Source organism: Coccinella septempunctata, chromosome 4 (assembly GCF_907165205.1).
Source record: "Coccinella septempunctata chromosome 4, icCocSept1.1, whole genome shotgun sequence".
In the NCBI taxonomy this organism is placed as follows: Eukaryota; Metazoa; Arthropoda; class Insecta; order Coleoptera; family Coccinellidae; genus Coccinella; species Coccinella septempunctata.
Window position 1 is genome coordinate 19,371,832 of NC_058192.1, and position 23,105 is coordinate 19,394,936.

A 23,105-nucleotide genomic window follows, 5' to 3' on the forward strand; every position below is an offset into this window, starting at 1 on the left:
TTTGTGTAGAGATGTTTCCACCATTATTATGATCTAATAATGGACGATAACATGGTGTTTGTTCATCAAATAAATTAATCTTCTTCAATATTAAATACACAATCCCGATGTGATAGTATAAGATATTATTACCATTAGGTACAGGTAAGCATAATTGTGTTCCATTCAGAAGGAGAAGATGAATTTGTTGTGATTTAATTTTTTTTGATAAGTGATTTTGAGAATTCAAAATGGAGGAGTGTTATCCACTGGACAAAGAAAATCCGAAAGAAAGTGCCAATTTGATTTCGAATTTGTTTTTTGCGTAAGTTAATCCAACATCTCTGTGATTTAATTTTTATCATGAAATATTTCGTGTACCTTATTAATGGCACCTTCAGGTACTCACCTCGATCAACCTCCCATTTACATCTATAAAGAGCTCGTAAAGACTACTTCACAATGATAGAAAGCAAAGCAGAGTATGTTGTAAAATATGAAATGCATGATTATTTTTCATTCATCACTTTATTCATCGGCAATCAGTGGTCCTCAAGAGAATTTTATAAGAATGGTTAAGATTTTCTTTACATTACTTTTTGGACACTTATTTTTTTTTATTTTTGAATTCATAAAATCGTGTCTGTTCTACAGTTTTTGGTTTATTGTCGTAAACAATGGATTTCATGATTAGTTTCAATTTTCATTGAAATATGAGAGTACCTAACGTCCTAACTCAAGTTTTCGTAATATCATTGTGAAGCATTTTACACAAGCTTTTAGAGGATCAAAAGTAGAGGGTTACCATTTGAATTTATTTTCTTGTTGCCCCTCAATACTTTTGAAATATTTTCAAATGTATTCTCATACCTCCAAAAACTTCGGCGCAAGTTTTTGGAAAGATACATAATTTTCATGAAATATTATTGCATTACTTAATGCAACTACAAGTAGCAGTCCGATAGCTGGCAACGAAAATCGGCAAGAGTTTTGTAATGGCTCATGATTAAATATGAGTTAGTGTTGAGGGTGTACATGAGTCAGCACCCACTCTCAAGGTCAGGTAGTGGAACACCTAGCGGCGACACGCTTTGATGTAGGTACATATATAAAATTACAACATACTCTACGAGTATTTTGCAAGATTGAAACTAGTCACTCAACTAGTTTATAGAACAGAAAACTTTAGATAGTGGTCAGACCACATTTTGGTGAAAAGCGGTGGGTCAGTACCCCACATAAGTTGCTGCCTCGAGAGATTTCTAATGGCTGAAATGCATTTATTGCCCAAGTATCATATATTATTTGAGAATAAAATAGTCAGATCACATATCAATAGAACAGAGGCAGTCAGCAGTCACCTAAAGTATGGATATTGTAATTTTACATAAATCAAAGAGCATCGCCGTCATATGTTCCACTACCTGACCTTGAGAGTAGGTGCTGCTGACTCATGTACACCCTCAACATTAAGTCATATTTAATTATGAGCCATTACAACTCTTGCCGATTTTCGTCGCCAGCTCTCGTACTATAATGATTTGTAGATGTTCTGGTAGATACTCATAAAAAGAGATACAAAAATTTGCACCAAAAATCTGTCTACTAACTATACCATCTTCAAAAACTTCTATATTCTAGAACAAATAAGAAATTTTATTGTTCCAAATTTCGCTGTGACATATCCTTATAATCAATTTAGAGGGATCCAAAGGTGCATAATGGTGGGTTTGGGCAAAGTTCCTAAGAACTAAGAACAAGAAAGGCAGCTGGCGATCATGTGATCAACGTCTACCAATGATATTGGTTCCTTTTCTAGGTACATTAGTTCTTAGGAACTCTGAAATCCACTTTCAGATGGTAATGCTAGTACCAAGGTTCGAAGTGTGAAAAAAAAAACAAAAACGTCACAGCTCCAGATTGATTTCAAATCTGAATATCGTTCGTAATTTTAAAGTTTTTACCTACATCTACAAGCTTTTTTCATGATGTCGAAACTCGGTGTGCCACCAAGGAGAATTAATGATGCAGCTTTTCGAGTGAGAGCTTCACTCATTCAAAGACGATGTCGGTGATGAAACTATAATACCCTGCCATGATATAGTGTAGCGAAAATCATACATAATTTATAAGACATGAAAACACCACCTCTCTATCGAATCATCATGGTCTAATCTAAATCTAAAATAATCGGTTTCCTCCAATTCCTAGCTTTTTAAGTATTCTCCTCATAAAATTTCTATAGTTTCCTCAGAACGAACGTTGAGTTCTGATAATTCTAATGAATACGCTAGTTGGTTTCGCATTTTTTGACTAAAAAGACCTCTTTTTTGACTAAAAAGACCTCTTTTTGACTAAAAAGACCTCTTTTTTGACTTCTTTTCGAGTAGGTATTCGTTTTTCAACTCAGTTTATTTTTAGTTGGATGGGAAAAGTCTGTTATGAAAGTAACAGGAATGGACTGGAGTTGAAAAATCTATATAAATGTCAGAATAAGGACAAGTCTGCGAAGCTAGGAGATCGCCTGGAACAAATATGGTATAAAGAGCTAGAACAAGGTAAACTAAAGGGAAGAAAACCCAGTTTACTCAGAGCTCTCTTGAAAGCTTTTCTATGGAGATATTTAGCTTGGGGTTTACTCGCATTCATCAACAATGTAGTGCTCAGGTGAGACGAAATTCTAAGGAACTTGGAACGAAGTCAAACCCTTCCTTTTCCACAGAGTTATTCAGCCCTTGGTTTTGTCCGCTTTTATTAAGGTATTTTCAAGACCAGATCATACAGTTGAAGAGACCATAATATATGGCACATTATTGTGTGCTCTTACCCTTACATCAACGTTCTTGAACCATCATACAAACTGTGGAACTAGTACAATTGGAATGAGAATAAGAGTTGCTGTATCTGCTCTTATCTACAGAAAGGTAGATCATTTTAATAATAAACTATTAACATTTTTCTTCATCTTGTACAATAAGAAAATAATTCTAAAAATATTTATAGATATTGAAGCTGAGCCAACGTTCTCTTGGACAAACAGCAGCTGGTCAGGTAGTTAATCTTTTATCGAATGATGTGGCCAGATTTGACTTGGTAGTAATGCCGCTGAATTATATCTGGATGGGACCTATTCAAATCCTCCTGGTTGGTTACCTTATGTGGAGGGAGATGGGACCAAGTTCGTTAGTTGGCATAATTACAATGATAGTGATCACACTACCAGTTCAGTGTGAGTTCAACATTGAAAAATTTTAATATCTATTTAGTGTTTGTGAAGACCAAACAAGAAAGCACATTGCCTCTATCAGAAATATCCCTCCAGAATATCTGCATATCATATATCATGGAAAATTCTGGTTGTCATAAAAAACATCAGAGATCCAAGATAAATTCATCAATAGATAATGCATTAATCACATTAGAAATGTAGGTTGTATAGCTAGCAAATATTCCGAAATTGATGGAACTTTCACAGGCTTTGTCAAGTTTTCCAATTCGTCGACTCTGTGCTTACTTGGGTAGGGCCGAAAAAGCTCAGCATTTTTGGACTTTTTTCCATTTTCCTACAACTGATATTCATCGAGATACAGCCGATGAGCCGATCGAAGAAATGGAAAAATTTACAATAAACATGGAAATTCACCTTGTTTGTATCGTTCGAAAGAAATTTTGCCTTCGTGATGGTGCTGACAGAGGTTGTCTTGGAAAACACTAACTTAGTAGATGTTCAGCAAGGAATGCTGAATGCTGATAACCCCCGTTGGTAGCTTATCCCACTAGGAGAACCATCAAAAACCACTATGGCATTGCTCCCAGAGTGCTTTTCGATGTAGTCCACGTAGTTTTGGCAGACTTCCTGGAATATTGCTCCGCTTGACTTCATCCCAACCAACCTATGAAGAGGAAACCCTCCATCAATAAAATATTATTGATGAACTTTGGAATTAGAAAATGCAATAGCATTTTCTAATTCCAAAGTCTTCCGATAGGAAGAAATGCATCATTTACTGCTTTTATGCGAGTTTAAACTACATATACAGGGTTAGAACTATTCAGAGGGGGACTACAGGGATATCGAAAACCGTTAGAAATACAGGGTAGCTTAAATTACAAAAAAACTGCGTTATTTGAGGATGGGTGGGTTGGTGTAAACAGTTCCAAAATATCTCTGATGGTTCCTGAGATAACTCGAAAAAAACTGGAAATCAAGATTATCATTTTTTTTTCATAACTCATTTGTTTCTGGAGATAACTACACGAAATTCGGTGAGTAGTCATAACTCTATACAGCAATTATACTGGTGAACTATTTTTTCGTAATTTAAGCCTATATTTTTAACAGTTTTCGATATTCCTTTAGTCAGCCTCTAAATAGTTCTAAGCCTGTATAGTAGGCACAAGTTCCTCACATCAGCCACGGATTGGTTTGTGATGCAGACACGTTGGAAGAAAGTAAGTTGACCGTAATATCTTTGTCTATGATCTTTAGAGAACTGGAAGGAGAAAACCTTCGTTATTGACCAATCTCGGTTAATATTATGTTTGGGAAAAATTCATGTATCTATATACTTATACAAAATAGCACATAATATAGCAAATTGGAACTTCGGAACCATCAGCTTTCTGGTCGAATACCGAATTAGCGATAAAATTAGAAATGTCCGAAAATTTGGATCCCTTCCCAATTAGGCACAGACTCTCCGAGATAAAAAAAACTTGATGTAGTTATCCTACAGCACCCCGGAACAACCTGTAAGAAATTTTTTCTAGCAGACTCCTCTTTCTACTGGACTATGAAGAAGCAATGATGATAATCAAATATAATTTTATTTCCTTATCTATAAAAGTTATCCCACTATTCATAAATACTCTCACAACTGACACTTGCAAAACATTCTGTTTTGAGGAACATGTATTGTACATTAACTTTGCTTTCCCACCTTCATATCATATAGCGTCCGAATCTATCTCAATTTAGATTCAATCAAGTTGTAGGTATTCGCTTCTCGAAAGCTTGGAGGTAGCTTTGAACGCTAGAGCTAGGGAGCTAAACTCCTCATCAAAACACATTCTCTTAAGAAAAAAATTTTAACGCGCCGAAAATTGCTATTTTCAAAGCTATGAGACAAATTCTCATCGTCCATCGATTAGTCTTGGGTCTTCATGAAAACAGTTATAGGAAATTCATCATAATCACGACTGTGATAAATTAACATGACCGAATAATGATCAACCATTTTATAGTGTTCATGGGAAGCGTAACCTCAAAATTCAGAATGCAAGTTGCGAAAAGGACAGATCACCGAGTAAGGATTATGAGCGAAATCCTGAACGGTGTCCAAGTCATCAAGATGTACTCTTGGGAAACTCCGTTTGAGGCTGTCGTTGAGGAAGCCAGAGCACGGGAAGTTAAGTACCTAAGAAGAGCGGCATACATCAGAAGTATTTTGGTCAGTTTTATGGTCTTCGTCGAGAGGACAACCTTGGCGGTGACCGTTATCTGTTACGTCCTCATGGGACACGAAATCAGAGCAGATTTGGTATTTTCTCTAGCGATGTACTTCAATCTGTTGCAACTCACGGTTGCCATCATGTTTCCCATGATTATATCATTCGGTGCTGAATCCTTGGTGTCTATAAGGAGACTTCAGGACTTTTTGCTGATGGAGGAGAAGGAAACATTCAAGATACGCGAAACAGAAGACAACAGTATACGCTTGAAATATGTGGAAGCTTGTTGGGTGCCATCCACACCTATTCTTAAAGGCTTAACCCTCAAGCTTCCTCCAGGAGTGTTGTGCGCTGTTATTGGTCCAGTGGGCTCTGGAAAATCTTCTTTCCTCAAACTTCTTCTTGGTGAACTAATGCCTTCTTCAGGGACTGTAGAATTCAATGGTGATATATCATACGCCTCTCAAGAACCATGGCTTTTCGCCTCGAACGTTCGTAACAATATCCTTTTCGGCGAAGAATATAACAGATCCCACTATAAAACAGTTGTTAAAGTATGTGCATTGGAAAAGGATTTCGAGCAATTTCCAGAGGGAGATAAGACAAGGGTTGGAGACAGAGGAGTGTCACTGAGTGGAGGTCAAAGAGCCAGGATCAATTTGGCGAGGGCAGTTTATAAAGATTCTGATATTTATTTACTGGATGATCCTTTGTCTGCTGTTGATACTAAAGTGGGACGCCACTTATTCGATAAATGCATCCTCGAACATTTGAAAGGAAAAACAAGGATATTGGTAACTCATCAGCTGCAATATTTGAAAAAAGCGGATATTATAATAGTGCTGAATAAGGTAAGATTGCTTAGGATTATGTGTGGATCTCTGAATAAAATAAATAAACTTATATAGGGTTGTATAGAAGCTCAAGGCACATTCGAGGAATTGTCGGAGAGTGACCTTGATTTCACTAAATTACTAATTGCTGCGGATGAATCTTCGGAGAATGAAACTTCACATAAACTTCAGAGATTAATTTCAGTAGCTTCGGTAGCGGTAAGTAAAAATAATTAGGGTACATTTGAGGGGAATCAACGTCTTTGAAATATCTCAATCAACTGTATTTCGTTGAAGTATAGTTTAATTTCAAACTATCTCGTTCCAGACAACAATATCTTTGACTGGAGAATTATCGAACGAGATCTTAGACAACGATAATATGGAGGAAAAAAGCGCTTACAAAGGTTCGGCTTTCTGTGCCTACATCAGCAAGGCAGGAAATCTATGCTGGTTGAGTATCATAGTGTTTTTCATCGTTTTCTGTCAGGTCCTCCTGAGTTCTTCGGATTACTGGATAACCATCTGGTGAGAAAAAATGTTTTTTTGTGTTCACAGCTTTGCAAAACTCGCTATAGTCCCATTAATTTCAAATTCTCAATATATGAGGACTTCTAACTTGAGAATCGATCATTCCTAGGCTGCTGCAAAAAAGGGATAGGGTTTTTTCAGGGATGGAACCTTTCAATGAAACCCATAGCTCCATTATTTCATACTCTTGTATTCTGCTGCTAATCATGAGCCTCAAAATAAACTAAGTACTTCTTCTTCTAGAACAAGGAGGAACAATCAAAATTAAAACTTTAGATTGCTTCCTTCTTACACATATCACATGCCAACCTCAGATCAGAAATACTCATTTTCAAGACTATACTCGTATAATCGTTTTAGAACGATTTCTAGCTCTCTTAGAGGTCTAATTTTACTGGACTATATTCACAAGTTCTGAACTGAAGAAAATTTAAGTTAGGAATATGAATTTAAGGAGTTGATAGTAGTTCAAAAACAAAAGTATATGATAAATTTTGAATTGTTGCGAGTTTTGCTTTGGATATCCTGCTCATTAAGCTTGTTCTGCTTTTAGGACGAGCCAAGAAGAATTTCGTCACAGTATCGAATACATCAACGCATCATTCGATACATCTCAAATCAAAATTTTCAACCCCAATATGACAAACACATACTATACATATATCCTTGGAGATGCCGAAACCAGGAACTCAATATCAAATGGTACAGAAATGGTTACATCCTGGTTGGGAGATTTTACAGACAGTCTCTTTTATTATGTTACTGTGAATGGGGTCCAGCATATGTTATGGAAAGAAGAGGCTCAGATGTATATATATGGCACCTTGATCATATCAGCCATACTTGTGACAATAATTAGATCAACTACGTATTTTGCTGCTTGTATGACGGCTTCGAAAAATCTGCACAACAAAATGTTTCATTGCTTGTTGGAGGCACCGATGAGGTTTTTCGATACTAATCCTGCAGGAAGAGTGCTGAATCGGTTTTCTAAAGATATGGGAGCCATTGATGAAATGCTGCCGAAGGCCTTAATAGATGTGATTCAGGTAAGAAATGTATTTTTGTATTGATGATATAGCTGGGAAACATGCTCCAAACATAAGGAAAAAAACAAAGGCTCGACAAATTAGAATAGATTGACTTTAATCCACGGGAAAAGTATTTCTTTGTCGAAAATATGATATGTGTGATGACTTGCATCTCATTTCTACGATCTCGAAACAAAGCAACAATCAATGGAATGGCGACACTCTGGTTCTCCAAGACCTTTGAAGTTTCTTGTTCAAGAAGCTGCTGGAAAAGTTCTTGCTTCAGTTTTTTTGGATGGCCATAGAGATTACTAATCGTGATTGATTTTTTGGATAAGGGTAAACAATAACCGGAGATAACTATTCGACATTACTGATCACTCTACGGGAAAAAATTAAAGAGATAAGACACGGAGAGCTATCCAAAAGTGTTTTGTTTTTGCAGGACAATGCCCCTGCACAAAAATCTCATGTTACCATGCAAAAAAAATCGTGATTTAGGGTTTGAATTACTAGATTTGGCACCATCCATCATTTCTTTCCTCAACTGAAAAAAAGTTTAAAAGTTTTCTTCCAACGAGGAGGTAATAAAAGCTGTGGAGGTCTGGTTTGCACAGCAAGAAGAAATATTCTTTTTGAAAGGTCTAGAGACGTTGCAGGTTCGCTGTAATAAATGTATCCAATTAAGAGGAGAATATGTTGAGTAATAAAATATTTTGACCTTGAAATTTTGTTTGGTTCTATAGTAGGCTGAGAATTTTTCAATATATCCTCGTATTTTATATCTGACACAAACACATAAAATCCTAATTGCTGTTTTCCTTTATGCTATTTCAGATCTTGATGGTTGTTTGTGGTATCCTAGTGATGGTTACCATCTCCAACCCCTTCATGTTGATACTAATAGTGATATTAGGTATAGTGTTTTTCGTGGTTAGAATTTGGTACATCAATACAGCCAGATCCCTTAAACTACTTGAAGGAGTTGGTGAGTTTATAGGTTACTTACTTGAAAATTTGAAAGGGGGTTTTAGAGAAATATTTTTTGGAACACTTTATATAATTATGAATACAAAGGCTACTTTTTCCATTTCAGCCAAATCCCCTGTCTTTTCTTACATCAGTTCAACAATCAATGGATTGACTACTATAAGAGCCACGAAAAATGAGAGTATCTTAGTTAAACAGTTCGACGAACATCAGGTGAATTGGAGTTTTTTATAATTTCTTCTCACTAATTTTGTTTCGATATGTTACAGGACGTACATTCTTCTTCGTGGTGGCTTACTATAGCCTGCGCATCTACCTATGGTCTGTGGCTAGACCTGATATGTGTTGTGTTCGTATGTTGTGTAGTTTGTGGTTTCATAATATTAGACCAATGTAAGTATAATTCGGAGTATAACCTCATTCGATAATTTGGATCGTAAAAATTGAAATACATTCATGAAGCATTATTTTCATTAGGGGTTAGCATGTTTGTAACCGCGGCTCAGTCGCAGGAACGCCCATTAAGATTAAATGCCTCACTAAAAGTTAAAACTGTCGTTTTTGAAGGGAATAATCGAGGATTAAAATTTTAATGGGACGTTAAATGTTAACAAATTCTGGCAACAAATAATGTGCCTTCTGCCTTTATTACCATCCTTACACGCAATCAAGCATAGTTTATATCTACACAATTTGTTTAGCAAATACTTTGTCTCATTCTTACTATAGGTCCTGAATGGGGGGAGGCTCTCAATGATCAAATTTGATGTGATGTCTTCTATAAAAAATGCGTCTATTAAATATATTATTTGAGAATTATAGTTTCGTCAGATAATTGATAAATTGATCGATATGTTCACAGACACCAACGTCCAAGGTAGCTTCATAGGTTTGGGGATATCCCAATCTATTATTTTGGTTGGAATGCTACAGTATGGCATGAGGCAAGTTGCTGAAGTAGTAAATTACCTGACAAGCGTAGAAAGAGTGCTCGAATATACGCAGTTAGAAAGAGAGCATCCTCTAGTAACTCCGAAAGGTGAAAAAGTATTTTTCTTGGTAAAATCGGAGAATGAATGAATTTTCTGTTGCAGATAAAATGCCTCCAGAATCCTGGCCAAGCGAAGGAATGGTTGTTTTTCAAAATTTGGTATTGAGATATAGTGAAGACGACCCACCGGTGATTAACAACTTGAGCTTACAAATTTACCCGACAGAAAAGGTTGGTCAAAAAAAAATATACCGTGTATTTATTTACAATTTTATCAGTTTTCGAATTAGAGTGATTTAAATAGGGTCAATTTCAAAACATATGTCTAATGTACGTTGCGCTTTCGAGGAATATACAGTTTCTTATAGGCCCTCCACAGTTATTTTTTTCAAGAATTTGTGAATAACTCAAGAAATTCTCAAGATGGGTAATTATATGAAAACTAGACAAAATGAAGCAGATAAATATCCACATATGAATCTGCAATAGAATGCGAGGTGTTCATTTAATGGAAATAAGCAAGTTGACCTTATAAGATGACCTAAAATTAACTTTTGATTTACTTAAAAAAGGTAAACTTTTTTGTTACACAATGAAATAGTTTAAACCCACAATCCAACATATGAAATTATACATAGGGGAAAAGATTTCAAGAATGTTCGGCATAAGAAACTTTTATCGAATTCTACATCCGATAAACAATTTGACTTCTTTTGCTTCCGCAGATCGGCATAGTTGGTAGGACAGGAGCAGGAAAATCCTCACTAATAGGAGCTTTATTCAGGTTGGCTCTTATAGAGGGAAAAATAATAATAGACGATATTGACACGAAGACCTTGGGGTTGAGAGATTTACGTAGAAAAATTTCCATAATTCCTCAAGAGCCAGTCCTTTTTTCGGCCAGCATGCGGTACAATTTGGATCCTTTCAACGAATTCAGTGATGATAAGTTATGGGATGTCCTTGAAGAGGTAGGTTTTTGATTTATGTAAAGTCTCGTGTAAAGTAGTAGCCATAAGATTATGGTAATAAATACCTACTTGTATTATCTGGAAGGGGGTTAAAAAATAACTTCTTTTTTCAATGTGCACTCATCGGAAAATATAGGGGCGTAGGAAAGTCATTTCGTATTTTTTTGGTGAAAATGAAACGCGATTGTATACATATTTTATTAAATTATATAGTATTCTCCATTTTGGTCCAATACCTTTTGCCATCTTTCGGGCAAGAGATTGATTCCACGCTCATAAAACTTCTGATATTTGTTGGCAAAAAACTGGTTCAAGTGATATTTGACGCCCTGATTTGAAGTGAGGGTCTTCCCTTCCGAAAAATTTTGCAGAGACCGAAAAAAGTAATAGTCTGAAGGTGCCAAATCTGGAGAATATGGTAGGTGTGGTTTTACATCCCATTCAAGATTTAAAAGCTTTTGGCGAGTTACTAAATTTGTATGCTGTCTCGAATTATCGTGGTGGAACACTGCACCTTTTCCATTGATTAATTCTGGTCTTTTCTGTTTGAGTGAATCCACATTACACTTCACAATTAATCGTGGTATTGTCCGGTAGAAGCTTAAATAAAACGATCCCCTTGAAATACAACCAAACAACAAACAACCAAACAACAAGCATAACCTTTTTTTGTTGAATATCGGCCTTTGAAGTGGTTTAGGCTGGTTCATCTTTTTTACTCATGATCTCTTGCGCTAAACATTTTTGAAAAAATTTTTTTGACATTTTGTTGACTTTCGAGAAGCAAATCATAGTCTTCAATGTGGCAAAGCAAATTTCGTTCTATAAGAACATGTAGAACCCCTATGTCAAGTTTTGAAATGTAACCAAGACGTTTCACCTGATTATGAACGGTCGAATTTGATCAACTACGAGTTGTTATTCGGCGGTTTGCATCTATCAATGCCTTTATTTTGTCTTCATCGGCTTTAACTGGCCTTCCAGAAAGTGGTGCATCTTCAGCATCGAAATTGTCGGAACGAAATTTTGCAAACCGATTTTGGCATTGTCAATCGGTCATTTTCACCATACAAATCACATAATTTTAGCTTTGCTTGAACTGCATTTTTACCTTTCCGATAGTAAAAGAGTAATTTTACTCTTTTACATTTTCGGCATATTTATGCCGAAAATGCTACTTTTGATTTACCATCTTTGATAGAGCACCAAACAAAAACTATTGCAAATGAAACAAAAATTTCAACAAACAAGCCTTGTACGATACTCATCAGCTGTCAAAATATATCCTGATTAGGCTTAAGTGTGAAATTTGCTGTAAAAATACAAGCAGGTCATCTGTTGACAAAGAACGAAACGACTTTCCGAACAACCCAATATGTTTAATTGTCTATAATTAATAATTAAAATAATATTTTGTTGGCGCAACGAATTTGCTTCGTGAATTTATAAATTGCAGGTTGAACTTAAAGATGAAATAAATAGCTTAGACTTCATGATCACTGAAGGTGGAAGTAACTTCAGTGTCGGCCAAAGACAGCTTGTATGTTTAGCTAGAGCGATATTGAGAAACAACAAAATATTGATTTTGGATGAAGCAACGGCTAACGTCGACCCCAAGTAAGTGAATTCACAAAAGTGAATCCTCTCAGACTTTCTCGAAATCATAGTATGACATCTCGATAATAATTCATTTCAGAACTGACGAACTCATACAGAAGACCATAAGAAGAAAGTTCAAAAGATGCACAGTGCTCACCATAGCACACAGGCTAAATACCATTATGGACTCTGATAAGGTCCTTGTTCTGGACAGTGGGTGTAGGGTTGAATTTGATCATCCCCATGTACTGCTACAAGATCCGGAAGGGTATTTCACGAGAATGCTGAACGAGACTGGACCTTCAATGACGCAATCTTTGAAACTTGTGGCATTCGAAGCCTATCAGACAAAAATGTCTGGCTTACTCTGATAGAATTAGATTATTCAAATATATAGGATAAGTGTGCAGTTCTTCTTTGGAGATAAGTGAATGATTTTTATGAAGTTATGAATGCTAAAACATATGAGTTCAGAAGATGTATTAATAGTACAAAAATTGGCCTACTACAAAGAAAGTTAGGTATTTTTTTCATTTATAATTTATAAGAATACTTGCCAAAAGTATATTGATTGAATGGAGATCTTCTTGTATTTTCTGTAAATTGAATAAAAATTTGTTCAATACTAAAACTTTTTTCGTACCTCATAATCGAAGCCAAATTCAATTTTTTCCGTGTCTTCATCATAATGTTCATTATATCCTTCAGACTTTGAAAGGGAAACAAATATTGAAGAAATAGTTTGTGATATCATTTTACCCATTTACCCCAACCCCACAATCTCAATAGTCAATCCTTCGAATATTTTTTCATGATAATATAAAAGAGGAAACTATGAAATCAGTTGATTCGTTTTAAAAACAAACTGAGCAGCAAATGAAGTGGAATAGCTAAAAAATCAGGTAGGTACTTTGGCGAATCACAGTGCGGTTGGTATTTTTTTCAATCTCTTCTTGTAGCACAGTCCTGTACAGCCGGGTGACTTATATTATAGGCAGTAAAAAATGTTTGTAGAAGTATTTTTATGTTGGCCAGGGACGTCTCTGCCACTATATGCTATATGGAAATGCTGCCATTTTATACAACCTTTTTTTCTTGATTTTCTAGCTATTGTTGTTGTAGTGTTTGTTCGCCGATGTTGAATTTCTCTCTAGGCAGTCTAGGCAGCGATGTTGGTAAAGCACAATTTTTTATATATAGTAATTTCGGGTAATATGGCACACCATAAGCCTTTTTCGAAATAAAATATAAAATTTATAAGATCGAACAATCTATATTCGATGTATCTCTTCTTTGAACTTAAAAGTAAACAACAATGATAAATCAAAATTAAAGCTAATTAACATCGAAACATAACTCAAACAACCCTTCTTGTCAAAATTAAATATTCGTTAGAATAAACAAGGTAGGTCAATATGGCCCAGGCTTGGGCCCACATCATTGTAAGGTGGGTTTTCTTCCTAATTTCGCAAAAGTCGCTTTATCGGCTGGTAGATCTTCTTTAGATGCCAAACGTTTTCTTCTTTTCGCTTTTTTCATTAACTCCTTGCACCAAGTTTGTCGTTTCTTTTCTGCAACGGGTTTTCTTGGAGTCATTGTATTGTACAATACAAGACTTGTATATACAGGGTGTATTTGAAGATTAGGCTTTTTTTTAACAGAAGGCTAGGACTGGTCAAAATGAAGAGTTTCACCAAAAATCACCTACAAAATTTTTAAAATGACAAAGTTGAAAAATAAAATTGAAAATGATTACTCAAATAGATCTTAATATACGACCCTAGACCGTTTGATAGCTGAATTATCGCTAAAGTAGTGGGAAAAAACTTATCTCCTGATTGGACCATGTGGTTACGTTTAGGATATTGGCTCGTTCGATATTTACGTGGTAAACATGTTTTGTTTCGTTTTTGCGATGCCGGAGTCACCTTCCACAGACCCGTACTTGAAATTCAATGAAATTTTGTCGAACTTCCAGCATAGACCTAAATAATACATATTATATCTATATTATGCTTATTATTAGATCTATGACTTCTAGGGGTTGTATCTCAACTATCTTGGATATTTTATACAGACAATTTTTGGTTAAACGACTTATTTTGATGAGTTCTACCTCTGTCTAAAAAATGCCTCACCTTTGAAAACACCCTGTATACATATGGGCCTGTTCCGATATTGCTGGTTTTACTGGCCCGCAATCGAATAACAATAGAACTCGAACGACTGGGCCAATAGGCATCGTCTCTGAAATACTGACAGTACTGTTCAGGAATATCGGAACAGACGGCATATGTCATATTTGCTGACTTGTTGAGAAAGCCGGGCTAGAATCGTAGATAGAGGAAGATAACGTAAACAACAAGAATTGTGTCCAAAGATTATAGTTAGTTAACTCCAAAGATTATAGAGAACTCTATAATCTTTGAGTTAACTCTATAATCTTTGAGTGTGCCCAACTAACATCTCTATATTTATTATGGAAGGTAGTTCACATCTACTCCATTTCTGTTTACGTTTATCCCAATATTTGAATGTTCATTATCGTATTTGTTTGGAGACTTGGAGTAATTGGTGTTTCGTTCGTTTTAAGACTTTTGAGTATCGAGAATTTCGTTGTCGACATGCCTTTAAATTGTGTAATTTGTGGCAAATGAAAAAGATGACCTAGGATCGGGGAAAATGTAAACAAAAACATGTTGATGTTATCGCAGAAAGTTATCCATCGTAGTTGCGCAATGCGCAATCTTCTTTTTCAACTATCTACAGGATAGGATAGGATAGTAAATATTTGACAGTTTTGGCGTTCCCGTGATAGCGCAGGCGTGAAGCTCGAGTGCCTCAAGTCCCGGATTATCACGCACTCGAATGAAAATCATTCAGGGCTTCAGGCTTCATTTAATAAAATAAGTACGAAAAAGAATTAAAATATATTTGATTGTTCTGTTTTTGTCTTTTCATAATTACAAAAATTCTTCCAGACAACTCAATATATATGTATATACAAAATTCAGTCGCAATATTTACATGTTTCTTTTATCTTTTTATACAGTTTTCATGATAAACTTTTTTGTACAATTTCAATTTAACCTACCACTACGTATAAAATAAGTCAATTATTCTTGGAGGTGAACCAAGATTACTCTCTATCCTCACCAGAAATTTTAGAAGCACATATTAGTAAAAATAATTAATATTTCACTGCTCCATTCTTCGAAGGTGATTTTGCCTATTAAAATGGAAAACCTCTAGTAAATTCATCAATAGTGCCACATTTATCCATTATTCCTTTGCTTCAAGACATTTTGTTCTGCTCCTGGCCTGATTCAGAAAATAAAATTCACAGAACTGCGGAAGGCAGGAAAAATCAAGAAATCATAAGTCTATTATGCAATGGCCATGTAATAATGACCAGTAACATATTTCAGGAAATGTCTGACCATGTGCATATTTTTTTCTGAGATTATTGACTGATTTTGGTTTCAGATCAAGGATTTTTCTGAAAAAATTAGTTATCTCTTACTTAAAAGCCTACAAAAAGGTTTCAGAATTGTGTGCCTAAAGAAATTGTATTTATTGTATAAAAGATTTTAGTTAGACCTTTACCTGTTATTCAATTTCTTTTCCCAAACATGCAGAAATCCTATTCCAAATGGGACAAATCATCCAAATGAGAAAAACTATCATTCATCTTGTGGATATTATTTTTTTGCATCATAAATGACATGTTTTGTTGCGACCCCTGACCAAGCATACCCCCTTGACTGACATTGACATTCCCACTATTTTGCATCCCCACCAGTACCATCTTCTGTTGGGAGTTGACGATCTTCTGTTGAACTTGTGTGTTGCTACCAGATACCAGCTTGATTACTTGTGTGTTTTGAGAAGCAGGCGACTGCTGGTTCTGGACCTGACTCTGACCTTGAGACCTTTGTGTGACGAAGACTATCTTTTGGTTATTACCAGGATTGGATACCCGTCCAACTGCAGGGCTCATCACCCTGTTCCCAACATTCTGGAAGAGAGTATAGGTTCAGAGCCATGTAGGATGAATGGATATGTTCAGAAATGCTTGCTAATGTTGTAAATTATGTACCCGAAAAAGCTTCAATCACTGGAAACATTTTTTTCATTCCATTTTTGCATTTTGGCTGCCTTAATCACTTTACAATCTTTGGAATTGTGCTGGCTATCAACCCAATTGATATGATAGAAATTCTAAGTAAAAATGATTTCAGTGATGGATAGGAGTTCTTCAAGGTATTTACAAGGTTGGCAAGAGCTTCTGAACTTGTCCATTGCCGTAAGAGAAAGGTATTGAACTTAATTATATTAAGAGGTAACGGTTCAGTTTATTAAGAATCAAGAACTCAAGTACTGAAAGAATGTTGAAGGAGATATTTAGTGATCATGACAGAATACTACATACCATCAACATGTGTTTTTTTGAAGTGATATAGTAAAAAATTAACATATGACATTACTAATGTGAATTTTTGAAAACTCAGAAACTGAAATGAAAAAGTAATACATCTCACCTGCTGTATTATGGTACCTGTTGCGGCAGAAATGGGCCTGGACACGGTGTTGGCAATTGAGGTTATGGCACTTGATGAATTTGTAACTGAACTACATGTTACAGTTGAAGTATTAGGCTGACTTCTACCTTTTGATACACCACTGTGTAGAAGTGGTCCTAAATAACCATAATCTTGTTTATACTCTTCGATCAAATCAGGTGGTGATCTAATACTCTTTAACACTGGCACCAATGCTTTAACAATGAGTGTTTTTATGTGACCTGCATCCAATTTATCAACATTGGCAGCCATTGTACCCTCTGAGTACTGTTCTAACCTAGCAGCTAAAATAAATGAAGTTAATATAATACTTCAGTACTATACAGTGATACTTTTTAGTACAAAACAGAGGCCATACTTACCTATCATTTTCACTCTGGGAAGAATGAATATTCTAACAACTTCTGGGCCTAATTCTGATAGTGCCTGTAAGGCCCCATATAAGGAAGACAATGGCATTTTATCGCCCTGGTTCAGAGCGTTAGTAAACATTCTAGTTATCCTTGTTTGGATATTATTGGTACTAGTGTTAAAATTTTTACAGATCTGAGCCATTAACCTTGACGCAAAGTCCCTCAGTGCCCAATGGTTATCATATTCAAGCCTAACACACAGTTGTTTTGAGACTATACAAGTTGTAACTGCAGGTATTAGTTCATGAAGCTGAAGATTTGTTCATTATCAGTCAGTCTTATAGATATAATTATATCAATTCAATACTCACATATTTTTCTAAAAACAGTGACTGATTATCTAATAATGCCTTAACCATTCTCATGAGATATATAAGAAGTGCTAAATTATTCTGGACTACATTGACTCTGACACCTTCGATAATGAAGGTGCACATTCTTGGTAACATTTCATGCAAACCAGGATCCGATGCTAAACTCTGTAGTGCTTCCTATAACAATCAGACAAATATTAGTACTGAAAGAAAAACTTCACTTTCACACTTACAGCTCTCCTGGCTTCATCAGATCCAACACAAGCCTCTGTTATTTCTTTATAATATAATTGTTGCTCAACAGATAGCTCGTGAGTTGCTAATTGTTTTATTTGTACTGTTTCTACGTTCTTCAACTTCTGTTTACCTGTAGTAGGTTTACCTGAGGTTTCCTTCAGCGGTTTTTTGTTTATAGGGTCCACAGACTCCAACTGAAGAAGTTTAAATCAACATCTTTAAATGAACAAATCTACAAGTTACCTTTTGCATGCTCTTAGTAGCTGGTGGAGGATTTTCTGGTATAGTAGGCTGTATGCCATCAATACTTAACCAATGGGTTCTCAGCGTAACATCATATGGAGCTTTTGGGGTTGAGTTGGTAATTAAGTCGTTCAAATCAACCTCAGTTTCTTCCAAGAAATGCAATTCTCGTCCACCTCCAGAAGCAAATCTAAATGGTGTATACTCAGGATTTCGGAAACCGAATTGAGGCTGAAAAAATTATATTGTATTGAATGATAAATATTATATTAACTCCAAAGATAAATCAAACCTCCAAGTTTTTAGAGCGCAGAGCACATTCAATATCACTAGGCATCAGTTTAACCCTCTTTCCATGGTGCATAAACTTAGCTGCATCTTGAATTAAATGTTTCAAACGAAAAGATATTTCGTCAGTCATTTCTTTTGCCGCTTCATCTTGAAGACTAGCAATTCCTATGCTTTCTGCTATAACTTTGATTGATTCGATAGAAAAATTAGTACCGTACAGATCATTTTCATGAACTTTACTGGACATTGTCCACTCCGATATATTTTTGATTCAATAAAATTGTTTCCACAAGTCTTATTTACAAATTACGGCACCACAACAAATGACAATAAACCACGATGTAGCATCAAGCTGGAATGGTCGAAAACTGCCTGTTTGACTGTTGATGATTTATGACATTAGTGGAGTCATAGAGTACACTGATCTTAGAAATCGCTCTTTGGTCGAATCACGGAGAGTAGATGCGTTCGGAACACACTTGTTCGACAGTCATTGGCGTAGGCAGATAGGGGCCGGGGTGGGTTCTTTATTGCTTCTTAATTATTTTTCCCATTTTTGGGGACACTTTTATTGCAGTGATCGTTCTCCTTATCTCTACTCTACTCTAAATAGGTGGAGTTATGGAAGGTAGCCTCCATAGTTGTAATCAAGAAGATATATATTATTATCGTCTTTATATAATGGTAAATGGTATCACGGCTTTTGCGGAAACATAACAGCAACATTGTGGATAACGCCCCCTCAGAGAATTTTCCGGTAGATTAAAAAAAAAACTATGAAATTCATCTTTTGATTTCTCCCACCAATAGAGTTGATAATGCGAGAAGTGGAGATAATGGAAAGTGCTGATGATCAAAATAATTGTAACATAATTTCTAGTTGCTTCTACAGTGCCTCTATCAAACACAGTGGCGACAATTGTGGTCTCGTTTTTCATCGTTTTAGCAAGAATATGGCGGATTTGGTCACATGACGTGACGTGAGCCAATCTGCATTCCGAATTAGAGATCATAGCATTGAAATCTGTTCTTCTAAGCCGCCATATTTTTGCAAATTTCCAATTGTCGCCACTGTGTTTGATAGAGTCACTGTAGTTGCTTCGATATGATTTATGGGTAGCTTTCTGTTCCATTTCTGTTGCAATGCTGCATGAGTTATCTGAAAACTGAAATGATGCAAAGGTGAGAACCCTTATTTTCTGATGAAAATTTTGCTTGAATGATATCAATGTTTCATTATTTTTTTATTTAATGGAGATTCTCAGGGTTTAAAATATCCTATGAGAATTTTTTGCCGGTATGAATAATTTATATGCATTCTGCGTGAATTTCTTGTTCAAGTACCTCTCGCTTTCCTGAATTTTTAATGTTCTCATGTGAAAAAGAAGCGTTTGCTTTTTCAATAAAGCTGGATTTCTAAATTGGCTAGCTAGGCTATTATAGCCTACAGCGACAAATTTATGTAGGCGGCAAATTTTTCCGCTGCCACTAAGAACGCAGAAGTATTTCGCCAATTTCTTATTTTCTCTCATTATATGACTACCGTTTCATCTTTTTTTACTTACATACGGTTACGGCATCGGTAGACCTATCATCGACCAAACTTATTAAGCTATGTTATAACTGAAAGAAATTCGAAAAAACAGAAGCTCGCTTCAAATGAAGGCAATAACTGGATCAACCTAATTTCATGCTCGGCAGTGTAGAACAGGTCGCCGCCTGTACTTTCACTGATCCAATCGCCATTGGATTCGGCCAATAGGCGACACATGCTTAAATTTGTCTCTGATTTCCACCATACTGTATCATCAAAAACGTTCCAACCCCATAAATCAAACAGATATATATGTCAAGTCAGGTAAGATTTATTTTTTACAAAATACATAAGATAAAAATTATACAGTTAATTATTTACAACAATAGTTCATTGGTATATACAATAAATGGCAGTGATTCATTATTACAAATAACATTGATCAAGAACTGATTAAACATGAATTCAATAAATAACTACCTAAATTTTTAACTACAATATTAGTCCACTAAAGGACAGGAATCAAGAGATACACCGTTTAATTCTTCCATCTCAGTCCAATCTTTCACTTGTTCACCAATTTTGAATTTTCTCAAACAACCCTTGAAATTTTCTCTTACTTTCAATGTCCCACTTGGTGCTGCCTCTGAAAGTATAATATCATTAATACATGTACAGGTAGGTTTTTTCATATTTATTCCTTACCTGGTAAACCACCAATGTAAAGTGGAGCCTCAATGTCGTCAGAAAGAGAGTTGGTGTCATATCTTGCCCAACTCCTGGCAATACCATCTATCTTCACTGTCAGTTCATACTGGGAGTAAATTGCAGTAACATTATGCCATTTGTTGTTGCACAAGGCAAAATCAGAATTCAAGTCATTCATAACGCTGAAAATAGGACTTATTCCCAAGTCAACAGACATCACCATGCCTCCATTTTGTAGTTCAATTGAAAGAGCAGGACTGTTTCCTGAATTTGAGAGGCTCAGTAAAATCCCATTTTGCTCTGATGTCTTGAATTCAAAGCTCAGCTCAAGTTGTTGGTTGACATGAAAATCTCGTTCTGAAAATGACCGACATTAGTTTGATGAATGAATGATTAATTTATTAAATATCTAGTAGGTACTGGATTGAATTTAGCGATTTAATGAATGGAGTTTCGGAAAAAATTGCTTTCGTAAGTCATATGGCGAACAATAATCTGTAAACTATGACATATATGCGGGATAGTATTTTGTATTTTAATTTGAGCGAAGTATTTATGTATTTCGTCGAGTTCTGAATACTCCAACTTGGTAATGCTTCTATGCAAAAATAAGAGGAACTGATGGAACCTTCAACCATAAATATAAAGTCGAGAAAAAAAATTAGCAAAATCATCACGTGTTTCGTCGCCTTGGACGTGAATGGGTCTAATCCACTCAATATAAATTTCGAGTAAAACGTATTTGAACTTTTTTCGCTCTAGAAAATCATTAGCGCCTAGCTCACGGCTGGTTGCGTAATATAGAATTTAAGTCTCAGCTTGTGGGTCATTTCTTTTAACTCCTATTGAATATTTGAAATCAGCCCTGCAGAAAACAGTAGTGAAACGATCCAAGCCGATAGGTTGTATTTTTTAGCAATTTTGCTTAAACTCAACGAATAAGCTACAAATCGACTGAATGTATTCACTACTACAAAATTTGAGCTTGTTTGAAGTTGTCTACAGTTCTAACTCAGAAAACCTAAAATTGTGGATTAGACCCATTCACGTCCAAGGCGACGGTTTGCATCATCAACATGAACTTGCTTTATTGATAAGAATACAGAAAAAATGAACATATGTATATTATTATGCTTTATATTGCTTACTGTAAATGCTATAAGCATCTCCCCCAAAATATGCTCCTCGTTCCACTTTGGGAAAACAGGATCCCAAATTCATGTAGTCCGACAGATCTTTGGTATTCAGTTGTGGTATATTGTTTATCTTAAAATCTCGAATGCATCCAATGAATTGCTGTATACTCTGCAAAATATTACAAAAGTTAGTAGTAGTGGAATTCGAATTGATAAAACTATTTCTATTCTCTGACTTATTACTTACAATGTCTCTCGTTGTGAAGTTCTCAGGTACATTTCCTAGGTAAAATTCGTTACGAACATTACTCTTTGGTATCTTGGATGGTTTTTGCCAATCCCCATCAAGAGCAATAAGCAACCGTCTTTTTTTCTTAACTATTATCTGTTCGATTATGACCGTGTGCCATTCTGCGTCATCAACCTTTCCGTCGAATATTATATTTGTTGGTTTTCGTTTTCCTTTGATGGAGTACTGCAGTTTTCCCTTACGAATCTCCAAAATATTGTATTGCGGTCTAGGCTTCGAGCTCTGGAAAAATTTGCAATTCATCAGACTTCAGTGTATTAGAAACAATATGCATACACGAAGTTTTATTGGCTAGATATTCAAAAGTATCGACGATATGATATCAACCTTATGTAGCAGAAGTTGAAGATTGCAATATAAAGCATTGATTTGAAAAAACTGTGGGAATACTCCGATTATATTAAGGATATCTTGAAAACGCTATAAATCAGTCACACAATAAAGGAAAATATATATTTCCGAGGTGCGTGTATACAGTTGTACTTTTCCGCACGCCGCGGAATATCTACGTGGGCTCTTTTGGGAAAGCGTGGTTGGATACTCGCGTAGCATCATTAAACAAATTACATACAAATCTCCTTACCGTAGCGATCATCAATGTACCTTCCGGATAAAGGGTCCGAAATTGCAGTTCCATCGTGAAGTTTTTTCTCCAGAACGAGTTTTTCTTATACACGTAACTGGGTGCCTTATCGCCAAACTTTATTGCAGATGGATCTATCTGGTGTGGTGATGCTGGATAGCAACCTTGCGTGTTTTGCATACTGTCAGGATTTTCCGTTATCGTAAGGCTTGTTGGTATCTCTTCTGGAAGGTCTGGTGTCCTCCATCGTCCGATTTCAACGTGTTTGAAATCGACTACAGTGGAGAAGTTGAAGTTTACTTCCCTGCAAAACAAAACAAATGAAAAAGAGTTTACAATAACATAACATAACCATAAATAATGGAGATTAATTATTT

General features: G+C 35.7%; 3 protein-coding genes across 4 annotated transcripts in view; 1 reads left to right on the forward strand and 2 right to left on the reverse strand.

Moving 5' to 3' along the window:
• Positions 1-138: 138 nt before the first annotated feature.
• Positions 139-13,001, forward strand: LOC123311778 (ATP-binding cassette sub-family C member 4-like). The gene is made up of 16 exons (XM_044895870.1): positions 139-304; positions 2,401-2,646; positions 2,702-2,903; positions 2,983-3,208; positions 5,224-6,281; positions 6,339-6,482; positions 6,592-6,791; positions 7,348-7,843; positions 8,663-8,813; positions 8,922-9,028; positions 9,085-9,208; positions 9,678-9,854; positions 9,910-10,037; positions 10,532-10,777; positions 12,234-12,394; positions 12,474-13,001. The coding sequence occupies exons 1-16, from the start codon at positions 231-233 to the stop codon at positions 12,745-12,747; spliced, it is 4,014 nt and encodes a 1,337-aa protein (XP_044751805.1). The 5' UTR covers positions 139-230; the 3' UTR covers positions 12,748-13,001.
• A 2,290-nt stretch (positions 13,002-15,291) lies between these two features.
• On the reverse strand, positions 15,292-18,842 carry LOC123311959 (transcription initiation factor TFIID subunit 6). Of its 2 annotated transcripts, none has more exons than XM_044896099.1 (8): positions 18,459-18,842; positions 18,167-18,397; positions 17,920-18,117; positions 17,684-17,863; positions 17,322-17,622; positions 16,918-17,243; positions 15,983-16,394; positions 15,292-15,697 (listed from the first exon to the last, which is right to left on the reverse strand). In XM_044896099.1, exons 1-7 carry the CDS (start codon positions 18,702-18,704, stop codon positions 16,020-16,022), a joined length of 1,857 nt encoding a protein of 618 aa, XP_044752034.1. In that variant the 5' UTR covers positions 18,705-18,842; the 3' UTR covers positions 15,292-15,697; positions 15,983-16,019. The 2 variants fall into 2 exon arrangements, with proteins under 2 accessions (XP_044752034.1, XP_044752035.1); XM_044896100.1 differs by having other exon boundaries at positions 15,292-15,875.
• A 1,460-nt stretch (positions 18,843-20,302) lies between these two features.
• Positions 20,303-23,105, reverse strand: part of LOC123310875 (laminin subunit alpha-1) — a 301,873-nt gene continuing 299,070 nt past the window's right edge. Inside the window, exons 33-37 of the mRNA XM_044894560.1 lie at positions 22,729-23,032; positions 22,083-22,367; positions 21,848-22,004; positions 20,697-21,056; positions 20,303-20,637 (exon numbers count right to left, since the gene is read on the reverse strand). Of these exons, the coding sequence (XP_044750495.1) occupies positions 20,492-20,637; positions 20,697-21,056; positions 21,848-22,004; positions 22,083-22,367; positions 22,729-23,032 (1,252 nt within the window). The 3' untranslated portion in view covers positions 20,303-20,491. The remainder of the gene's footprint in view (positions 20,638-20,696; positions 21,057-21,847; positions 22,005-22,082; positions 22,368-22,728; positions 23,033-23,105) is intronic.

Coding starts and splice junctions, on each gene's coding strand:
- LOC123311778 (XM_044895870.1), top strand. CDS start 231: ATGGAGGAGTGTTATCCACTGGACAAAGAAAATCCGAAAGAAAGTGCC. Junction 6,282..6,338: donor TTATAATAGTGCTGAATAAG/GTAAGATTGCTT, acceptor AAACTTATATAG/GGTTGTATAGAAGCTCAAGG. Junction 10,778..12,233: donor TATGGGATGTCCTTGAAGAG/GTAGGTTTTTGA, acceptor TATAAATTGCAG/GTTGAACTTAAAGATGAAAT.
- LOC123311959 (XM_044896099.1), bottom strand. CDS start 18,704: ATGTCCAGTAAAGTTCATGAAAATGATCTGTACGGTACTAATTTTTCT. Junction 17,623..17,683: donor CACTGTTTTTAGAAAAATAT/GTGAGTATTGAA, acceptor ACAAATCTTCAG/CTTCATGAACTAATACCTGC. Junction 16,395..16,917: donor CAGGTACCATAATACAGCAG/GTGAGATGTATT, acceptor ACTCTCTTCCAG/AATGTTGGGAACAGGGTGAT.